The 21403-nt window shown below is 38.9% G+C and overlaps 1 protein-coding gene across 1 annotated transcript in view; it reads right to left on the reverse strand.

The window, feature by feature from the left end:
* The window catches only part of LOC121375252 (regulator of G-protein signaling 17-like), a 172438-nt gene that overhangs the window by 65483 nt on the left and 85552 nt on the right, over nucleotides 1-21403 (reverse strand). The window contains exon 2 of the mRNA XM_041502586.1: nucleotides 16578-16744. Coding sequence (XP_041358520.1) covers nucleotides 16578-16744 — 167 coding nt within the window. The remainder of the gene's footprint in view (nucleotides 1-16577; nucleotides 16745-21403) is intronic.

Raw genomic sequence — 21403 nt, forward strand, 5'->3', positions numbered from 1 at the left:
TGAAATAAACGCTATGCTGACTGTTGTGTTCTTGAACGAGCTCGTTTCGGGGGTGGGGGTTGTGTCATGGTCTGGGCAGCCATTGCCCATGGTTATCGTTCACCACTAGTCGTCATTGATGGCAATTTAAATGCTCAACGTTACTGCGATGACATTCTCGCTCATCACGTCATTCCTCTGTTCCATAACAACGCCAACATCTCGCTTTTTCAGCATGATAATGCCACCTCTCATACACCTAGAGACACTGTACATTTTCTTAGGACAAATAACATTGATTTCATTGATGACTGGCGCGCTAAAAGTCCTGATCTCAACCCCATCGAGCATTTCTGGGATAGTCTGGACAGACGATTGAGGCGTCGTCCCAACCCATCCGCTAACGTCAACGAACTTCGTCAAGCGCTCATTCAGGAATGGAACAATATTCCACATGCAGAAATCAACACTTTAGTCAATTCTATGCGCCTGCGATGCACTGCAGTGGTCAATTCAAGAGGTGGTCATACCCGTTATTAAGTGGTTTTTTGTTGTTTTTTTAACCCCTACCACACTTGGTCAAAATTTCTCCCAGTTTCTGTTAAGCTATGGCCATGATTTTTGCACCAAACGATGCATCATGGAACACTTTTAAACGCATATATAACAATTATTCCCCCGGTTTGTTTTCATCAAGTTATGTTAGCGGAAGTTTCTTATTTTGTTCAGTATATATCAGAAGTCGGGGGGAAAATGGATGTTTTTTATACGATAAACAAAATCCATGTTTGTTTTTCAACAGTCTAAAAAACAATACAAGTCACTAATTAGACAAATATCATGAATGAGAAAGGTAAGAGAGAGAGAGAGAAATAGAGAGAGCGAGAGACAGCAATATTATATTTTCAACACAAATGACGTAGGAACTTTTTAAATGAAATATTCCAGAAGTGGATCAATGCACCGGAAGTTAAAGATCATACAATTTGATTGGAATAATAGAAGTATTATGAATGTTGCCTAATGACGGACACTAATCTTGGGTATTGTTCAGTCGGATTATTATTTCATGGTTTTGAAATCAATGTTCTATTAAAATATACAACTATATTGAAAATATCACGAACCTTGCACGTGTGCTTCAAAAGATGACAATGTGCACATAATCCGATGGAAATTTGAACATCTAATTTGGCTCTAATGTAGTCTACACATAACATAACATGAAATGTATGCGTGAGATTAATTAATTTGTAATTATTCATCAAAAATATATGGAAAAACTAGCTTTGATCAGGCACCTTTAAGCAAAACATAAAAAGTGCGTACCGTAGACAATAGTGTCAGTGACTTTAAGAACGTAAATAATGTAAAGGGACATTCCTGAGTTTGCTGCACTTTTTAAGATGTTATCGACTAACAGAGACTTTTTAACGATTGTAATTACATATCAAATATATTTTTCTGCATAAAATATTAGTGTCTGTATATTAAACGTGTTTCTGATCGTTCTAATATTTGTACTAGGTTAAATTTCATCTTATTTCCTAAAATATAGGTTTTTCGTACGTAAATATTAAGACGACCAGAAACACATTAAATATACAGACACTACTATTCTAAACAAGAAAATATATTTAATGTGTAAGTTTAATCGTAGAAATATTTTATTAGTAGGAAACATCTTATTCAGGAATGTCCCTTTAACGAGACATATACACTGGTGACACATAAGTCTGCGCACCTAAGCATCCGTGTTATTTTTTAAAATTAAAATCTTTCTTTAAAAATATTTGTTTCACCGCCACAGCACAATGGAACAATATTTATTTCATTTCAAATTATTTTCGTGCTTATATTCAATTAAGCTTCAAGCACGCTGTCCTGGGCACACACCTCAGCTATCTGGGCTGTCTGTCCAGGACAGTGGATTAGTTGTTAGTTGGTTAGTGAGAGAGAAGAGGGTGTAGTGGACTTACACCTACCCACTGAGCCCTTAAGAACTCGCTCTGGGTTGGAGCCGGTACTGGGTTGCGAACCATGTACCTACCAGCCTGTAGTCCGATGGCTTAACCACTGCGCCATCGAGGCCAGTAAATGGAACAATAAACGTGTTACTACTGAAAGTTATTAATTTTTTTTTTTTAAACTGAAGCAATCAGCACATTTTTAGTGGCACCCCGTGTATTTACTGGCCTGCATGACGGCACATAAGTCTGCGCAGCAAACATTAAAACAACCATTTTTGTCGCTAATGTTCTCAGAAACAACAACAGATAATGGATCCGACTTTTTGTAAATTCTAGACATGAAACACTTCCTGTTATAGTCTGTTTCAGGAAATTTTGATTATGCAAATGAGATAAATATAAATGGTGTTCCATGATTCTTAATTTGGATAACACAAAATGATAATATAAAAAAGTCAATGTAAATATTTATGATTATTATTCAACTAAAGTTGTCTGTTATTAACTGTGCAAATAAGCATAAATAGTGTTCGTTAGATCTATGATAATTTGAAAACAGACGATAGCTAAAAATAGGCCATGCTGTAACTTGTAAGCTTTGTATCGTCTGAGCAGCCATATGTGTTATGTTGTGTCACTCGGAGGGAAATTCAAAGCATGCTTGGATGTTTACGTTAACAGATAAAAACAAAAGATTGATTTCATTTATGGATTCATAAATACAATACGGTATGTATTGAAGCTTCTATGTATACTTGTGTAAGTTAATATACAAGGTTGATCATTACAGCGGTGACAGCCGTGTTGACAGGTGATACAAAAAACACGGTGATCGAGGCTGGTAAAAGTATACTTTTAGTGCATTAATTCAATCAAATTGTTATCTATCAGTTTTATACATGTATTCACAATCAAGAAGTGTTGTTTTAACAATGGTTTTATGAATTAAATTAATGTTGTTTGTTTGTTTACAAACATACCCCAACACTTGTTTCAAGACGTAATGTAACGTAATTAACTTGTGCCGCGCACACAAAGGTGACATGAGTGTAGGATATTCATGTGGGATGTTTAACATTGTAATTCGTGGACTTGGATATTAAAGAACAAACCCGCTGTTGCTAGCAAATACACGTCCCAAAATACACATCTTTTTATATACAAGTCGTGGAGTGATGAATGGAGACAACCCGAAGAGTCAACTGAGGGCATGATCGATCCCAGAACCTCCGGCTCCGGCGCTATATCACAATGGAATAATATCTACGGCGTTTAAAATTAATAATCAAGTGGTGATTACAATTACACGTCAAATAAAACAATAAACGTATAGTGTTGAACTAATCGACAGCGTATTGACACGATTCCCTTGTCTACACGGTGTGCAAACAAACCAGACCGGTTTCCAGTTGCTTGCGATCGAGCTTGTTGTTTGCATAGCAGTCGCATAACAGCGGCTATCACCAGTCTATCTGGATAACGCAGGTGCAGTTTCCCATGAATACCCCCAAGTGGAGTGCAATACGTGCTTCATATTCCCACAGCCGGGCTTTAGTCGCTATCAAACGTACAGTTGCCAAGTGAAGTGCAATACGTGCTTCATATTCCCACAGCCGGGCTTTAGTCGCTATCAAACGTACAGTTGCCAAGTGGAGTGCAATACGTGCTTCTTCATATTCCCACAGCCGGGCTTTAGTCGCTATCAAACGTACAGTTGCCAAGTGGAGTGCAATACGTGCTTCATATTCCCACAGCCGGGCTTTAGTCGCTATCAAACGTACAGTTGCCAAGTGGAGTGCAATACGTGCTTCATATTCCCACAGTCGGGCTTTAGTCGCTATCAAACGTACAGTTGCCAAGTGGAGTGCAATACGTGCTTCATATTCCCACAGCCGTGCTTTAGTCGCTATCAAACGTACAGTTGCCAAGTGGAGTGCAATACGTGCTTCATATTCCCACAGCCGGGCTTTAGTCGCTATCAAACGTACAGTTGCCAAGTGGAGTGCAATACATGCTTCATATTCCCACAGCCGGGCTTTAGTCGCTATCAAACGTACAGTTGCCAAGTGGAGTGCAATACGTGCTTCATATTCCCACAGCCGGGCTTTAGTCGCTATCAAATGTACAGTTGCCAAGTGGAGTGTGTGTACGTGTGTGTGTGTGTCTGTGTGACTGTGTGTGTGTGTGCGTGTGTGTCTGTGTGTGTGTGACTGTGTCAGTGTGTGTGGGTGTGTACGTGTGAATGTGTGTGTGTGTGTGTGTGAATGTGTGTATGTGCGTGTGTGTATGTATGTGTGTATGTGTATTTGTGTGTGTGTGTATGTATGTGTGTGTGTATGTGTGTATGTGTATGTATGTGTGTATATGTGTGTGTGTATGTGTGTGTGTGTGTGTGTTTGCTTCTTTGTTTCTGTTTGGAACAGTCACCATTTTATATGTGGGCGGGGTAAAGCGTTCGCTTGATGCGCGGTCGATCCAGGGTCGATCCCCGTCGGTGGACCCATTCGGTTATGTCTCGTTCCAGCCAGTACTCCACAACTGGTGCAACAAAGGCCGTGGTATGTACTATCCTGTCTGTGGGATGGTGCATATAAAAGATCCCTTGTTGCTAATCCAAAAGAGTAGCCCATGAAGTGGCGACAGCCGGTTTCCTCACTCAATATCTATGTGGTTCATAACCATATGTCTGACGCCATATAATCGTAAATAAAATGTGTTGAGTGCGTCGTTAAATAAACATTTCCTTCCATTTCATTAGATAGACATTTCAGCTTCAAGTTTTAGAGGATCCCACGCATAGGACATAATATGACATAATCAACATAGAAATTGGCTTTCGTAGTATCAAAGGTTTACTAATGTCAGGCATAAGATGTAGCCCAGTGGTAAAGCGCTCACTTGATGCACGGTCGGTCTACGATCGATCTCCGTCGATGGGCCCACTGGTCTATTTCTCGTCCAGTGACTGCACCGCGACTGGTATCAAAGGCCGTGGTATATGTTACCCTTCTGTGGGATGGTACAAATAAAAGAATCCTTACTACTAATGAAAACAAATTTGCAGGTTTTCTCTCTAAGAGTCAGAAGTACCAAGTGTTTGACATCCAATAGCCGATTAATAAATTAATGTGCTCCAGTGGTGTCTTTAAACAAAACAAACTTTAACATACACGACCAGTATTATTATGTTTTTAGAACAAAAGTCCAAACTATATATGATATCCAATGATAAGCAAAAAAAATATTACTCCCCCCCCCCCAAAAAAAAAAAATAATAATAATTTAGTAAAAAGAAAAGAAAAAGAAGAAGAAGAAGAAGAAGAAGAAGAAGAAGAAGAAGATACTAATTCTTCAAACATCATATATGCTAGAAGCTAATAATATGAAAATACAACATTCAACCTAGCTGTCACCGATGTCATTAATGAACTAATTATAGTAACAGGTCTGTTTCACAGCATCTGGCACATGACTACCCGATTCACCTAACTAGTCTACATTTTGGATCTGATAACAGTAATTAAGAAAATAAAAGGTGGTTTTCAATAACGACACGTCTATCAAAATAGCAGGCACACAGGAATCGGCAAAATCGTTTAAAAATTAGATATCCTGAAATGCGAATTACTGCATTCTACAAGTAAAATTCATCAATGCAGGTATACAAATAAATAAATAAATAAATAAATAAGTATGGCTTTCGACTGTAGGACACTGCCTTGGATGAAGGAACTGGCTCACGTCAAAACAGCGCTACAGCAGCTTGCTCTGAAGGTGTAGCCCAGTGGTAAAGTGCCCGCCTGATGCGCAGTCGGTCTAGGATCGATCCCCGTCGGTGGACCCATTGGGATATTTCTCGTACCAGCCAGTGCACCATAATTGGTATATCAAAGGCCGTGGTATGCGCTATCCTGTCTGTGGGATTGTGCATATCAAAGATCCCTTGCTACTAATGGAAACATGTTGCGGGTTTCCTCTCTATGACTGTGCCAAAATGATCATAATTATGTTTGATATCCAATAGCCGATGACTAATAAATCAATGTGCTCTAGTTGTGTCTTTAAACAAAACAAACTTATGGCTAACTGATATTGTACTGTTTAGTCCAAGTACACCTTAAACTCTGCCATTTCAATCTATCTCTCTAAGACTATATTTCAAAATTACCAAATGTTTGACGCCCAAAAGCCGATGATCAATGTGCTCTAGTGGTGTCGTTAAACAAAACAAACTTTAACTTTAAATGAAGATGCAATTAAATTATGTCCGTGTCCGTGTCCCGCACGGATGGACGTGCCTGGACCGTAACTGGATATAGGCACGTTAACAGAGTTTACAGACAGACAGTGTTTCATACGGACAAAGAGCAGTCATTTATCAATAAGGGGGCGGGACGTAGCCCAGTGGTAAAGCGCTCGCTCGATGCGCGGTCGGTCTGGGATCGATCCCCGTCGGTGGGCACATTGGGCTATTTCTCGTCCCAGCCAGTGCACCACGACTGGTATATCAAAGGCCGTGGTATGCACTACCCTGTCTGTGGGATGGTGCATATAAAAGATCCCTTGCTGCTTATCGAAAAGAGTAGCCCATGAAATGGCGACAGCGGGTTTTCTCTCTCAATATCTGTGTCGTCCTTAACCATATGTCTGACGTCATATAACCGTAAACAAAATAATGTGTCGAGTGCGTCGTTAAATAAAACATTTCTTTCTTTCTCTATCAAGAAGCTACATATGTACTCGGAGAACAGATCGGCGAGTGCAAAAAGTCTCATATTGCTAGGTCATCAAGGTGCCCTGTTTTAGTCCCGTACATTCCACTGTTTGTATATATTATGCTATTCATTTCTAAAATCGTGGGTGGAACATAACATGCGAAAAAGCCAATTCAATCTTTGTGTGTGGGAGGTGAAGCTTTGTTAAAGTATCACAAAATAAAGTTGCAACCAACCCAACAACAACATTTTTCTCTTTGGTCGATAAACAACTGGCATTATTATTTTTTTAAGACGTCACTGACAGGGCTATGGTAAATGTTTCTATCAAACATAGTTAGGCACGGCGGAAGCAAGTAGACATTGCAGGGGAACGGGGTAGGGATGGGGGCTGACTGAGATCGAGGGTGCAAACCCCCGTAACATTTTGAAAACTAGATGTCCTGAAATACAATTTCCTGCATTCTACAAGTAAAATTCATCTCCGCCTTAAACAAAACACGGACAATTTTTAATTGTTTTCTTACAACAAATAACATGAAACCTCCATGATATATAACTGATGTTTAAATACATTTGTTATGGCTTTGTGCATAAGTCCCATCCCATGTAGGTAGCAACAACTTGAAACATTGTTTGTTTTTGTTTAACGACACCACTAGAGCACACTGATTTATTAATCATCGGCTATTGGATGTCAAACATTTGGTTACGAAAATAGACAGCGCTGCAACATACATGTTTTATTAATACCAACGTTTAAAAAGAGAAAGAAAATGAGTTTTTACTTTTTGTCTTACCAACTCTTTCTGAGAAATTAGATGCATCAAGTAACAGCAGACAATGTATATAAGCATATGTGTTATTAAAGTTGACTCCACCGTAACAATAATAAATGGAAGAAATAATGTTTACCACTATTTCAGCACATTTGTTTAATCAACAAATATTATTGGTGTCATATGGTAACAGGTCATCTTGACCTTTAGAGAGAAGCCGTCGACCGCCAGATTGGCTACACAAAAACACGCGTAGGTGGCGTACTGGTTAAACCGCGGGTTTTAATGCTGGTAGGAAGTGGGTTCGCATCCCAGTACCGGCTCCAACCCACAGTGAGTTTTAACGGCTCATTGGGAAGGTATAAAATCACTACGGTACGACGACGTCTCTCCCACTAATCGTTAACTAGCGTGCTTGGACATTAATGCAAGCAATAGAATCGAGTTAAAATTTTGTGGAAAAAACACAAGTCAATTTTATTTTACCAGTTAATGGCGGAATCGGGACAAAACCTAATTAGACAACGGGGTGGGTGGTGGTGGGGATGGTGGAGGTCTACGACCCACCACAGTCGTGGGAATGCTCTGAGGTACACCTTGGTCTCTATTAATGAGTGATAGGATATATGGGGTTAATCATTGTTAGAATATATGGGGTTAACTTTAAATCCGTAGTTCAAGTTCAAAAGGGGAAAATTAAGCCATATAAAATAGTTTCTACTTGTGAGGGGAGATAATAGTCCGACTTTGTGTAATTAGCAAATCTAAGTGTTTGTCTCGGTGCTGAGATAAGAGAGTGTTGGCATACTGGGGTTTGTTTGGTTTTCACTTGGTCTGATGGTATCAGATGGGTAGTAATCTTAGAACTGAACAGTGGGAAACACCGCATAAAACTGAAACCGTATTCGTCTCGATACTAACATGTGATTCAGGCACGTCCATCCTGGGCATATTATCTCACGTCCATCCTGGGCATATTATCTCACGTCCATCCTGGGCATATTATCTCACGTCCATCCTGGGTATATTATCTCACGTCCATCCTGGGCATATTATCTCACGTCCATCCTGGGCATATTATATCACGTCCATCCTGGGCATTATCTCACGTCCATCCTGGGCATATTATCTCACGTCCATCCTGGGCATATTATCTCACGTCCATCCTGGGCATATTATCTCACGTCCATCCTGGGCATTATCTCACGTCCATCCTGGGCATATTATCTCACGTCCATCCTGGGCATATTATCTCACGTCCATCCTGGGCATATTATATCGATCACGGAAGAGAAACTATATAGCCCATCTGTTAGCATATATATGTATCCGTATTTTAACAATGCAGACATTTCTTTTGAGCTGCTAGACAAGGGTATCCATTTCATTGATCTGTGAATGTAAACCGTCGACTGTGCATTCATGCGACTTCTGACTCTGATTGCCCGCTGATGTTTGGCCCGACATCCACTGGGCCAGAGATCGTTCTGCCGGATTTATGTCCGATACCGGCGCTTTTCAGTTACTGACCTTTCAGTTAAAAAGCTGGCGAGTTTAAAAGGCAGCTTATTTGCTCTGTCGTTTAGGCTTTGAATGAGATCAATGTATACAAATAAAGTAATTCGAACGCCTTTCAAGAAAATACCGCTGAAATCACATTAATATTTTGTACGTTCTCCTAGTCTACTTTACGACGCCAAAAGTTTTGATGATCGTAGGTGATGCGGTGATCGTAGGTGTGGTTATATCTATAATTGTCTCCTGCAAGCTCGCTCGTAAAAACTACCTTTTATGTCTTCTTCGATGATTTTTTTTTATTAAATACTGTTTTCACCATCACCAATAAAACTGTTGCTATTGCTCCTATTCATCTACCTTCCTTCTCATCCTCCTACTCCTTCCCCTCCTGCTCCTACTCCTCCTACTCCTCCTCCTCCCACAACTCATTTTTATACAAAGTGGATACACATTTTATTCTTTGGTTAATAAAGTTTTCTTTAAATTAGCCCTTTTGAATAGCTTTCAAGTGTGAGCCCATTACTACTACTACTACTACTACGGCAACCACCACCACAACTACTACTACTACTACTACTACGACAACCACCGCCACAACGACTACTACTACTACTACTACTACTACTACTGCTACTATATTGCTGCCTTTTCTGCTGCAACTACTCATTCAGTAGTGAGCATATCACACACATATCACATTATATTATATCCCGTCCTGGGACTGCTCCCTAGCGAAGTCAGAGACCAGACCCGAGATGGGCATGCCTGAACCTCTTTTGGATATGGACACGTTAAATGAGTTTCCCATTCTCATTATTTTATATTACATCTATGTTATATTTCCCCCGCCCCCCTCTCTCTGTCTCTCTCTGTCTCTCTGTCTCTCTATCTCTGTCTTTATGTGCACCATCCCACAAACAGGGTAGCACATACCACGGCCTTTGATATATCAGTCGTGGTGCACTGGCTGGAATGAGAAATAGCCCACAGGGCCAACCGACGGGGATCGATCCCAGACCGACCGCGCATCAATCGAGCGCTTTACCACTGGGCTACATGTCGTGTACAGATTTTGGATTGACGCGGGGGAAAAAGTAGTAAGAGATCTTTTATATGCACCATCCCACAGCCAGGGTAGCACATACCACGGCCTTTGATATACCAGTCGTGGTGCACTGGCTGGAACGAGAAATAGCCCAATGGGCCCACCGACGGGGATCGATCCCAGACCAACCGCGCATCAGGCGAACGCTTTACCACTGGGCTACGTCCCGCCCTCGAATAATCTGTATAGATGCACACTGGTGCTCGTATACCTACTTGGCGAGTAGTACAATGGTGTCCACCTGCCAAACGACACAGGTCATCTTGGTAACATAATTACAAATGCTAGCAAACTGCTTCCCAGGATCGATATATCTGGGACACGTTGATGAAACCTGCTAATCCAATCAGACAGACGACATCAAAGTTTCATACAGCGGCCCAGTTCAACATACTGTCATACACATATACATGCTATTTTAAGTGTTTTTTTTCTTCTTCTTCCTTTTTTCCGGGATGGGGGTGGGACTGTCTGGAATATGTTTTCACTAACAGAAATATTCTGTTAGTAAGTGATATTATATTAATAGCCGCTGATTAAATAATGTGACTCAATCTTGTTGAGAAACTATCTCTTTCTTTGTTTGTTGTGAAATATGGTCCGTTAAAACTTAAATCTCGTTTCTGGATACGTTCACAGTGCATTGTTCATAATCCCGCTGAACAGTGAAAGTTAAAGATAGAGCACATTGATATATTATTAATCATCGGCTAAGTATTTTTTTTATTAATATACTTACCGATCGGTTAATTAAAATGTTCGTTCGAGAGATAAAAAGAGAGTGAGAGAGATTAGTTGAACCTTGATTATAAACTTACAAACGTTAGTACAGTCATGTATATTTAAGGGGTTTACTATCATTAAACATAAGGTATCTTGGATGGCCATTTTTTTGATATAGTTATTATTAATGATTAAGACATTTAAATATGTTTCTAAATTAGTGAAATATTGTATTGTAAACGTAAATACCAAATCGTGAAAATGATATATGCAGACCAAATGCTTGTATATCAAAATGGCGACTACAACATGAGGTTTGTTTTTCGCGAAAATTATCTTTGCATTAAAAATTAAGACTGTGCTCGAATAAATATAGCATGTACAGACTGGTGTATTAAAGGCGCAGACCCTAGTTTTAACCCGTAAACAAATGGACACTAAGTTTAGTTAATTTACAAATCTCTAACTCATTTGGATAAAGTTACAATAGAGTGAAAGAAGAGTCTGTGACGTTAAAACAGGAAATATCCTTAAAAATAGACTAGAACTCGAATCAGTAAACCGCTATTCTCAGACGCACGTGCGTTTTTTAAAATATGAAAACTGCACATTTTTGGTACTACAAACACCAGGATCACCAGAAACACTTCGGTTGTACAAAAATGGATAATCTAAAGAATAAAATATAAGTAATGTTTGATTTCAGTGATCATAAACGGCTCTAATAGTGAAAAATATGCTGGGGTCTGTCCCTTTAAACAACCTTGAAAGAAGAATGAAAGTGAGTTAGAAATATAAAGTACACGAACCACAGAGTCTTCTTGAATCTTTTTATTTTATTCTTTCGATCGACAACATGAATCTGTAGTCGACCGAGAACAATTATATACTTGACGCTCTAGTATTAAAAGTACTCTCCACTTAGCAACTTCAATCGATGTTACTTTTCAAGATACGTTATTATCTTCTGTATTGATTGTCAAAATTAATGGTACCGCAGAATACGATCTATGTAGCTTATTGTAAGTTCCTTTTATACAATTATTTTCTTGATTAGTGTATCATTACTGTGTTGACGACATGTCACTGAAAAGTGAAAGAAATACTTGTTAGAAACTACTAGTAAACTGTACAACAAAATCATTGTTTTTAGGTTTAGCCAGCTCGATCATTGCATTTGTAATTTTCCCAACTCTTGACTCAGACGGGTGCGCTCACATTAAAAACTTATGGGATATACGACGAGAACCGAGTTGGAAGAGCTCTCAGATTAGCAACTGGATAGTCCTAGAAGTCGAGAGGTCGGCAAGTTGACCAACTCCGCCGTGACAGTTGGTAGTTTAGTACTAGCATAGCAGATAAGTGAGTGAAACTGAGGAGATTCGCATCGGATACTTTTTTATACAGGAATCCAACACTCTACCAACTTAGCTAATAGCGAAATTCCCAGTAGCTACTGTCAGTTTTAACCGATGATAGACCTTACAAATTGCTAATTTTACCTTTGATAGCCATTTAATATCTTGTTTACTTGATGTACACATGGAAACAAACAGCAACACCAGTATATTTACAATATATCATCTACACTGGAGGAACAAGTACACTGAACATTTTCCCACACAATCTGTTCTGGATTTCTATAATCGAACATTGCATCGGTATAGCCAAATCGATCAACATTCGATTATAATCGATCATTGGTACATGACTAATCAGTACTTTATACTTATAATGTAAAACAGTTTTCACTAAAAAAAATCTTATGTCCTTTCCAGTGCAAAAATATTCCTCCAAGTCTGTGTAACGCTATTCACGTGCCTGTATCCATCAAAACTTCAGGCACGTGCATCCTGTTTCCAGTTTCTGTCAAGGTCGATGGCTGGGCGTAGGACAGAATGCATTGTTGCACTATCTTTCACTGGCCAAGACATATAAACATCCGCGTATAGGTAGCAGTGCCAGTATACCAAACATAGGGTCAAAGTTCGGCACTATCCTGCGCTTGCAACCATTGTGACATATTTCCAGATAATATAACTAAAAATTATATATTGAATACAGTTTATTGTTTATTAGTTTCGGTATATCGAATGTGTTTCTGGTCGTCCTAAAGTTTGTAGTGGATCAGATTTCATTAATTATAACTTCCCAGTATAATTTTGTTCGTACGTAGTTGGGAGGTTAAATACCGTTTGGGCTGTTACAGACATCGACATAACAAGAACCACATTGTGTACACAGACACTGACATTTAAAACAAGATTCTATAGTTAATAGGTCATTTTAGCTGTAAAAACAAAAATGCTCTGTTAGTCGAAAACATATTACAATGGCAGCAAACTCAGGATAGATTTAGACCTTTAACTAGCTTAAATGTGGCCCTGCCATATTGTGAGATATGTGACAAAACTGGCGTAAAACGTAAAAAAGCTATGAGCCAGAGGGGTCCAGTGACGTAGGAAGGTACCAAAAAGTGTGTGTGTGTGTGTGGGGGGGGGGGGGGGGGGGGGGGCACTTATTTACACACTTTTACACTATTATAAAGCAAATATAAAGCAAAATATCTGAAAAGTGGGGGGCACATGTATGATAGCATTACAGGACTCACAACTTTTTGTGTGTATCTACCCATTTCGTGACCCTACCCCCATTTCCACAATAGTTATATTTTTACAGAATTAAAAAATTGTAAAATATGTGTCAGGGCATTTAGGAATACAAAACTTGGAGGATTGGGAGTTAATGGATGGCAGAATTCAGATATGTTACCAATATTGAAATCCTTATTAGGGTCTCATATAACACTTTTTCTGTAACGTTATAAAATACAATTCACACCGTTTTATTTTTCAGTAGAAATTTAACATTTGAACAGGTACTACTGTGTTTAAAACATGTGTGGGGTCCTACTAAACGTGTGTGGGTCGAAACTAGACTCGCCCAAGACGCTTGCCATTATACCTGAACCTAGCAGCATAAGACCCAATTCTCTTTGATTTTCTTTTAGGATGAGTTGATTTAGTATTTACTAGTATATCTATGGCTAATATACTGATTGAATCGTTACTTAGAGAAGCTTCAGCCACATGTGTTACTATTGTCGTCTACGGGATTTAATTTGATGCCGTACACCCTATATGCTTTGCTGATATTGAATACGCGATTTGAACATTCAGCCCGTTGTCTGTCGATAATATCATTTACATTTGATTCACTTCCTGGAGATTGTAGCCCAGATAGGAACAACACACGGAGCGGGCAACCAATCCAAGACGTACATCGACCCAATCACAAGAAACAATAGTCAGGGGCATTAATCCATTTTCGCCCAAAGGCCATTTCCCAGATACGATGCATTATTGTCCCCAGTGACAGCAGATGCAATTCTTTATATTTCAGCTCGGTTTATGCATTTCCTTAATATTACAGTCAAAAGTTACATTTTATATTAAAGCTATATTTATAATATAAGTTATTGTAGGTGGGTGTGGGAGCAGAAACGGGACATAGTTTGTGAACACTAGCATCAGATTCACCATTATGAAAATAATTTGTTTATGAGTACGTGGTAAGGTTTCTAGACCTAGTCGAAGTTGTTCACTGAAGTCTAGTTTTATCACGAGAAGGAATAACATAAATTTGTCTTTGTAATTGAATACTGTGTTAACATTTCAATTGGTATTAATTAGTATTAATTTATTGTGAACTGGACAACAGGGTATCTTTTACACATTTCCTTTTATTTTGGGGCTCTTGTTGGGACAGGACAAAATATAGGACCAATGGATCCGCTGAAGAGGCTCGATCCTACGGCGCAAGCACTTCTGGTGAGCGCTCTGCCGACTGAGGTAAATCCAGCCTCAACTAAAGAACTGAGGGGTAAAAACACAGTTACCATAACCAAGACTTTTATTTTAACATTTCATGACTAACTTAGTTTTAGCACATTCGTAAGCAATCTGATCGCCCTTACCTTTCTTTAATTTATCAACAAACAAAACCAACCCCCAGGATGAGACATTAAGGCACTTGAAGACATTAGGCTAAATGATGGTGTCCAATATTAATGGTCCATATGGGTCACTAGTGAATGTCACAGTTGTTCCACACGATAGTCTTTCCGATTAGCAGCAATGTACATTTTGTAAGTACTTATTAAAGACAGGCCGGCACATACGTAGATCCGTGGTTATAATTGAAAGCCGCAATGGTTTTATTGCAATGCTGATTGATACAACAGATGCACCTGGCAGACACTATTACAGTGAATTTCCAGTTACGTACGAAGATCTATTAGGTTTATCTTATAACTATTAGCTCTATTCTCTGATATGACAAATGATTAGTTAATACAGAAACTGCAACCGTGTGTAATGTGTGGTCCCAGATATAATTCATTTTATAAACACTTGCGAGTGACATGATATAATTACAGTCATTGTAATCATTTATTGAATATCAATGGCGGGCCCGCCCTGGAAATATTTTATGGAGAGGACCAAGGACATAACCCTCATGCGAATTCAACCTTGTTTCTAGGAATTAAGAAAATGGCTACAGAAAAAAATATGCCGTGGCAAAATTGTCTCAATGGCAGTTTTGCAGTTAATGTGTAAAAGAGGAGTTTAATTTATCTGGTATTACAAAAAGTAAATAATTAACTAACACAAGTAACATAGACAATTTTAAGTTCCAGGTGACAATTGATTTAATAAATTAGTCTGGCAGTGGCAGTCCTCCTTGGGCGATGCCTGAGGGATGAAATATCTACTAAAGGATCTCCTCGGCAGTGGCCGTCCTTCTACTAACGAGGCACTAGATGAAATCATGCACTATTTTGCCAAATGCCTATTGGACTCTGCATTGTGCAGAGATACACGGTTAGTGGGAAGTCAATCCCACTTTACTGACATCCATTCACATATTATATGTTTGTATTTCACTGAGACATTACCACGCTGCATGCGAATTAAATTTGGCATACAATATTAAGTGTTCCCATGTGTTTTTCTCATTAAAGTTATACAATTGAATTACAGCTGCGTAGCTTAAATAGGAAGATATTACTCTTTATTTTAACTGACGTTAGCTATTTAAAATACTGTCAAAACGGGTAATGGTAGCAAGAGCTGAATAGTAAAGTAGACAACATTTATATTAGCGGAGGAAGGGGGTGCACTCACATAGGGGAGGGCAACTACACTGCCTACGAGTCGTGCTATGGAGCGACAGGAAATATAAAAAGTGGTTAAAAAAAAGAGGTATGATTGGAGGGTATGATCCATATGTCCCGCCCCCGCCCCCGCCCCCGCCCCCCTACGCCAGTGCGTAACCGCCGTGTCCATTTGATTCTACTTTAGGAGATAGACGATCTTGCTGCCTTGAATTTCAATTTATTTTCCTTGCTATTTATAACGGCACTGTGATGCTTTGTTATGCTGTTTTGTGGATAGTTTCAAGAACTCCACTGTTATGTTCCGACTGGCATATTACCCATTAGATCCAGTATTCGATTTTGCTATACAAATATCCCTTGGATTCTGGATTGAATAAACATTTTGTATTTACAACAACGTATTTCAAACAGTGGACTAGGACTACAACCAAGTTAGACCTTTTATAAAATATCTCTTCGACTCTGTATAAATAGATATATAACTTTGCATGGACGAGGGCTCCATATCGATGTTACAGCTTGATCAAATATCCTTTGGACTTTGTGTTGAACAGATATACAACTTTGAATAATTAATATACACTGATGTTATCTCGAACAGGGACTTACCAACAAAAGCAGCACCCTCTTGTCGTCCTCCCCGCGGCCATTCCTGGAGATGATGGCGGCGACTCCCCCAAGGTCGGGCCCTGACTGCCGGACCGGTTATTCCGCATCCGAACATCGTTTTCATTGGAGGACGACGACTGCCTGCGCATCACCGTCGCCGCACTCATCTACAACCAAACATAGTCCATGTATTACAGGGGAAAACACTTTATTTGCCTAGTTCTAAAATTAAAGGTTCATGGTCCTCTTAAACATTTTATACTATTCTGTCGCCTTTAGTTTATATTGTTTGAAACGGTCATTTTGTTCACATCTAGTCACAAGAAGTTTATTTCTGAGTGTATATTCGTCAGGTAAGCCACAACGCCAACATTTTAAATCGTATCTGGAAAGGCGTTATACTCAAAACACACCGAAGATGGGTTTGGGTATGGCGCGTATGGTACCGCGTCTATGCTGGCGCGAACTGCAGATTGATATGTCGAACTTAACAAATATTTGACATCCAATAGCCAATGATTAATAAATCAATGTGCTTTAGTGGTGTCGTTAAACAAAAAAAAAACCCCTCGTATTTAATATCTGAAAAATATGACAACGTCATACTGGTACATGGAAAACAAAGGAAATAACTGCTTAACAACTCCTCATTAAATAGTTCTATGAGCGGATATTAAGGATAAATACAACGAAAAAATACCCATCAATTATTTCATTTCAAAGTGATACATGAATCATTGGTGTTATAAACGAAACCCAATACCGCCATATAGGGTTTCTTTTAATTTGAACATTACAATAGACAAAGCAGCACCTGTTAGCATTTTAAAAATGTCAGTCGTGGAGCACAGCAACTAAAAAAAATCCAGTGGTCCTACAACATGAATCACATGTGTGAGACGATCGTTCTGCCCTACAACTATACATCACTACACATTCTGCAGCTCATTTCAAGTGGCAACGAAAGAAACAAGAAGAAAAACGTTTACAATATTGATTTTTTTTTCTCTCAAATAACTAACCTTTCAATACATGTGAAGCTAAGCATTATTTAAATATAAGATACAAAAAACCCATTCCATTAAAGCTGAAGATGTGGCAAAGCAAAGAAGAGTAGAGCAGTCTATAACAGTGGCTGATTAATAAAGGAGGAAGCTGTAGTATTAATATCCAAGACATTGTAACCTACTTTCTTGCCACGAAGGGAGAAGAGAAGTTCATTAATATAGTTATCTTCCCGCGCTGTGAGCCACATCAGTGGCGGCCCTACACGGGGATATTGGACCACCGACAAGTTTGGGTGTTTTTTTGTTTAACGACACCACTGGAGCACATTGATTTATTAATGATCGGCTACTGGATATCAAACATTTAGTCATTTTATATACAATAGTCTTAGAGACAAAACCTGCAACATTTTTCCATTAGTAACAAGGGATCTTTTATATGTACCACCCCACAGACAGGACAGCACATACCACGGCCTTTCATATACCCAGTCGTGGTGCACTGGATGGGACGAGAAATAGCTCAGTGGGCCCACCGACGGGAATCGATCCCAAACCGACCGCGCATCAAGCGAACACTTTACCACTGGACTACGTCTCGCCCCCTGGACTAGCGACAATACCCGACACTGACGCACACACGACATCGCACAACGAATACAGACACGTAATTACAAAGTAGCTGTTGTAGTGGTCTGCAAAGTCCTAATTATAGTCCTTCCAGGAATAGTTCGCATCGGTGTATTCCTATTACAATTTACGACGCGTATTCGTCTTTTTAGAATCAATCCAGGTCATAGTTATTCCGGAGTGAAGACGTTTGACGTAAATTGAAGTCTTGCTACATCACAACTGCTTGCGACGACATGAACAATATAATCCTTGATTTTAAAAAAGAAAAGAATAGAGCATTAAAGGGACATTCCTGAGTTTGCTACACTTTTTAGAATGTTATCGACTAACAGAGACTTTTTAACGATTGTAATTACATATCAAACATATTTTGCTGCATAAAATTTCATCTTATTTCCCAAAATATAGTATTGTTTCGTACGTACGAAATTATTTGAAGACAAAATCCAGTTTGGGCTTCTTACAAATATTAAGACGACCAATAATACATTCAATATACAGACACTGCTATTCTAAACAAAAACAAAAATATTTAATATGTAAGTTTTATCGAAGAAATATTTTATTAGTCGGAAACATCTTACAATGTAAACTCAGGAATGTCCCTTTAAAGTGTGGGAAAATGTATTTAAAAATGTATTATTATAAAGAAAGGTAAATGACGATACAAATGTAACATTATGCCATAGGCGTTGAAAGGCGATCTAAATATGGATTTGAATGATATTTTTAATTTTTACTAGAATGTAGCTTATATATGTGTATGATTATGTGTATGTTTATATATATGTATGTGTATGTGTATGTGTATACGTATGCGTATGCGTATGCGTATGTGTATATGTACATGTAGGGTTAAGTGTAATAGTCCAGACCGTGAAATTTAACAAATTGGTATCACCTGGGCATACAAATTCTCATGGTTTTTTTTTTTTTAAATAGCCCTATGCCTGTAGTTAATAAATTAGTATGATAGACTTTTGTATGGGGTAGCTTTTTGGTGAATATCATCCCTAAACATAGTAAGGCGAGGACAAATTCTTGTACAATATTTTGGGGTGGGGATCTTCCAACGACTGTGTATAGAGATATAAACGTACAACTTGCCACAAAAAACAAACAAACCCAAAAACAATCCCTATTGAAAATACAGCACTGGGTGTCATATTCTGAACTGTGTATGGAGAGGCATGAGTCCTGATCATGGTTACTGGCGAAGTCACAGATCATGCCCGAGACAGGCGTACCTGAACCTAATAGGCAAGTTAATAGAGTATCCTGGACCTGATCAGATGCACAGCAATGAATGACCATAGAGGTAGTACTAAACGAAATAACTTCTGGCAGGGTCAACGTTCGAGATACACCGAACTTTTGATAGAGAAGTTAACGCCACAAGTCCTGTGATTGGTGAAAATGCGAGTGTGTTGGTTGTAAAAAACCAAAAGTTTCATCTGGGCAAAAAATGTATGCAATTGTATTTCATCTAGTACCACTGTGTCAAGTAGCCTTGTGCTTGAAACATGTATGGGGTACCTGTTAAAGAAGTACTCCGATTTTGTGCGGAACTTGGGTAGTCATAGACACTACCCGTTATCTCTGAAATGAGCAGCTTGACCCACATTTGTTTTCTGATTCCCTTTAAGGGTGAGGGGTGGTAGTATTTATATCCGTGGTGTTTATATCGATTGAGTTTTTTAGCCACATATGTTCCTATTGTCGTCTATGGGATTTGATATGGTAGTATACACCCTATAAATCTAGACGAAAAAATACCCCTTCAGTTGTAAAATATATCTTTCGCTGAATAACTAGGAGAACGTTTTTAAAATGCATTTATAAAAGGCATTACAGGGAATATCGGTCGAGTATGAACTAGCATTATTTAGATTTCTGGTAATCTGTCCATCCATAAATCAATCAACCAATCCAATTTCTGTGAAATCGCTTTTGTTCCTGGTTGTGTAATTTTCGTGAAATTCATGTAAAAGAAAAAAAACATCGAAATATAAACGTATGATACTGCCTTTTCGATCCACGAATTTAAATACCCTGCGAAATGTGTTTCTTACTAGAACCACGAAACTATTTAAGCCCACGAAAGTAAAGGATTTCACAGTATTAATGTATTCATTCTATTCGCTAACTGACAACTCGAGAATGAACATCGTCGTCCGTCCGTTCATCCATCCATCTCTTCATTAATTCATGCCACTCACTGATATACGACTCAAGGGTACACGAGTATCAATTAGTTCAAACATTGTTTGGACTGTGTACAGTACATATTTTAAAATATAAGTTTGTTAAATGGTATTGGTCGCAGTGGCCAAGGAAGAGCGGTGATTCGGATGTCTCCGTGAATCATACGGAAATAGACGATGATAATTGTAGGTGCTGTCAACACAACAAACTGATACAGCCTCACCTCTCCGGACGTTGGTGCTTTGTTAATTATATAAAGCGTAGATTAGCCCCATGTCTAGACACTGATTGCCTCAGTAACATATGACCACCATTCCCTTCCCCATATAACGAGCGGGCCAAGCCGGTATTCGCAGGCCCCGTATTCCCACGGGTAGAGTTAAGCTAACGAGCAGGCCTGCGAGGCGCGTATCTGTTTGACGCCACTCGGTGGGTATTCTCTCTCTGGTAACACTGATTCATTGTCACTCAGCTCCGTGATGAGTTTGTACCGAAAACACGACACTCAAGCGTGCACAGAAAGCCACTCTGCAAATTGAAGCAATATTGAAAAACTAAAAGAGAAAAGAGAAAAAGAAGAGCGTTTGCTTCTTCCTCTTCTTCTTCATCGCCATAATCATCATGTTAGTCATCATCATCATCAACATCATCATCATCTTCGTCGTCGTCGTCGTAATCATCGTCATTATCATCATCATCATCACCTTCTTGATCATCATCTTCTTCTAACTGATCATCATCATCATCATCATCATCATCTTCTTCTTCTTCTTCTTCGTCAATTTCTTCTGCTTCGATTTCTTCTTCCTCCTCCTCTTCTTCTTCTTTTTCTTCTTCTTCTTCTTCTTCTAAACTATGCATTAATTCTGCCTACTAGTTTTTGGAAAGTTCCTATTCATGGTGTACGAGCATGTGTTCATAAATCAGGCATTTTTGTAAATACTAAATACAGTGAAACATCGATATATTGAACTCTGTAAT

Source organism: Gigantopelta aegis, chromosome 6, assembly GCF_016097555.1.
Source record: "Gigantopelta aegis isolate Gae_Host chromosome 6, Gae_host_genome, whole genome shotgun sequence".
Classification (NCBI taxonomy): domain Eukaryota; kingdom Metazoa; phylum Mollusca; class Gastropoda; order Neomphalida; family Peltospiridae; genus Gigantopelta; species Gigantopelta aegis.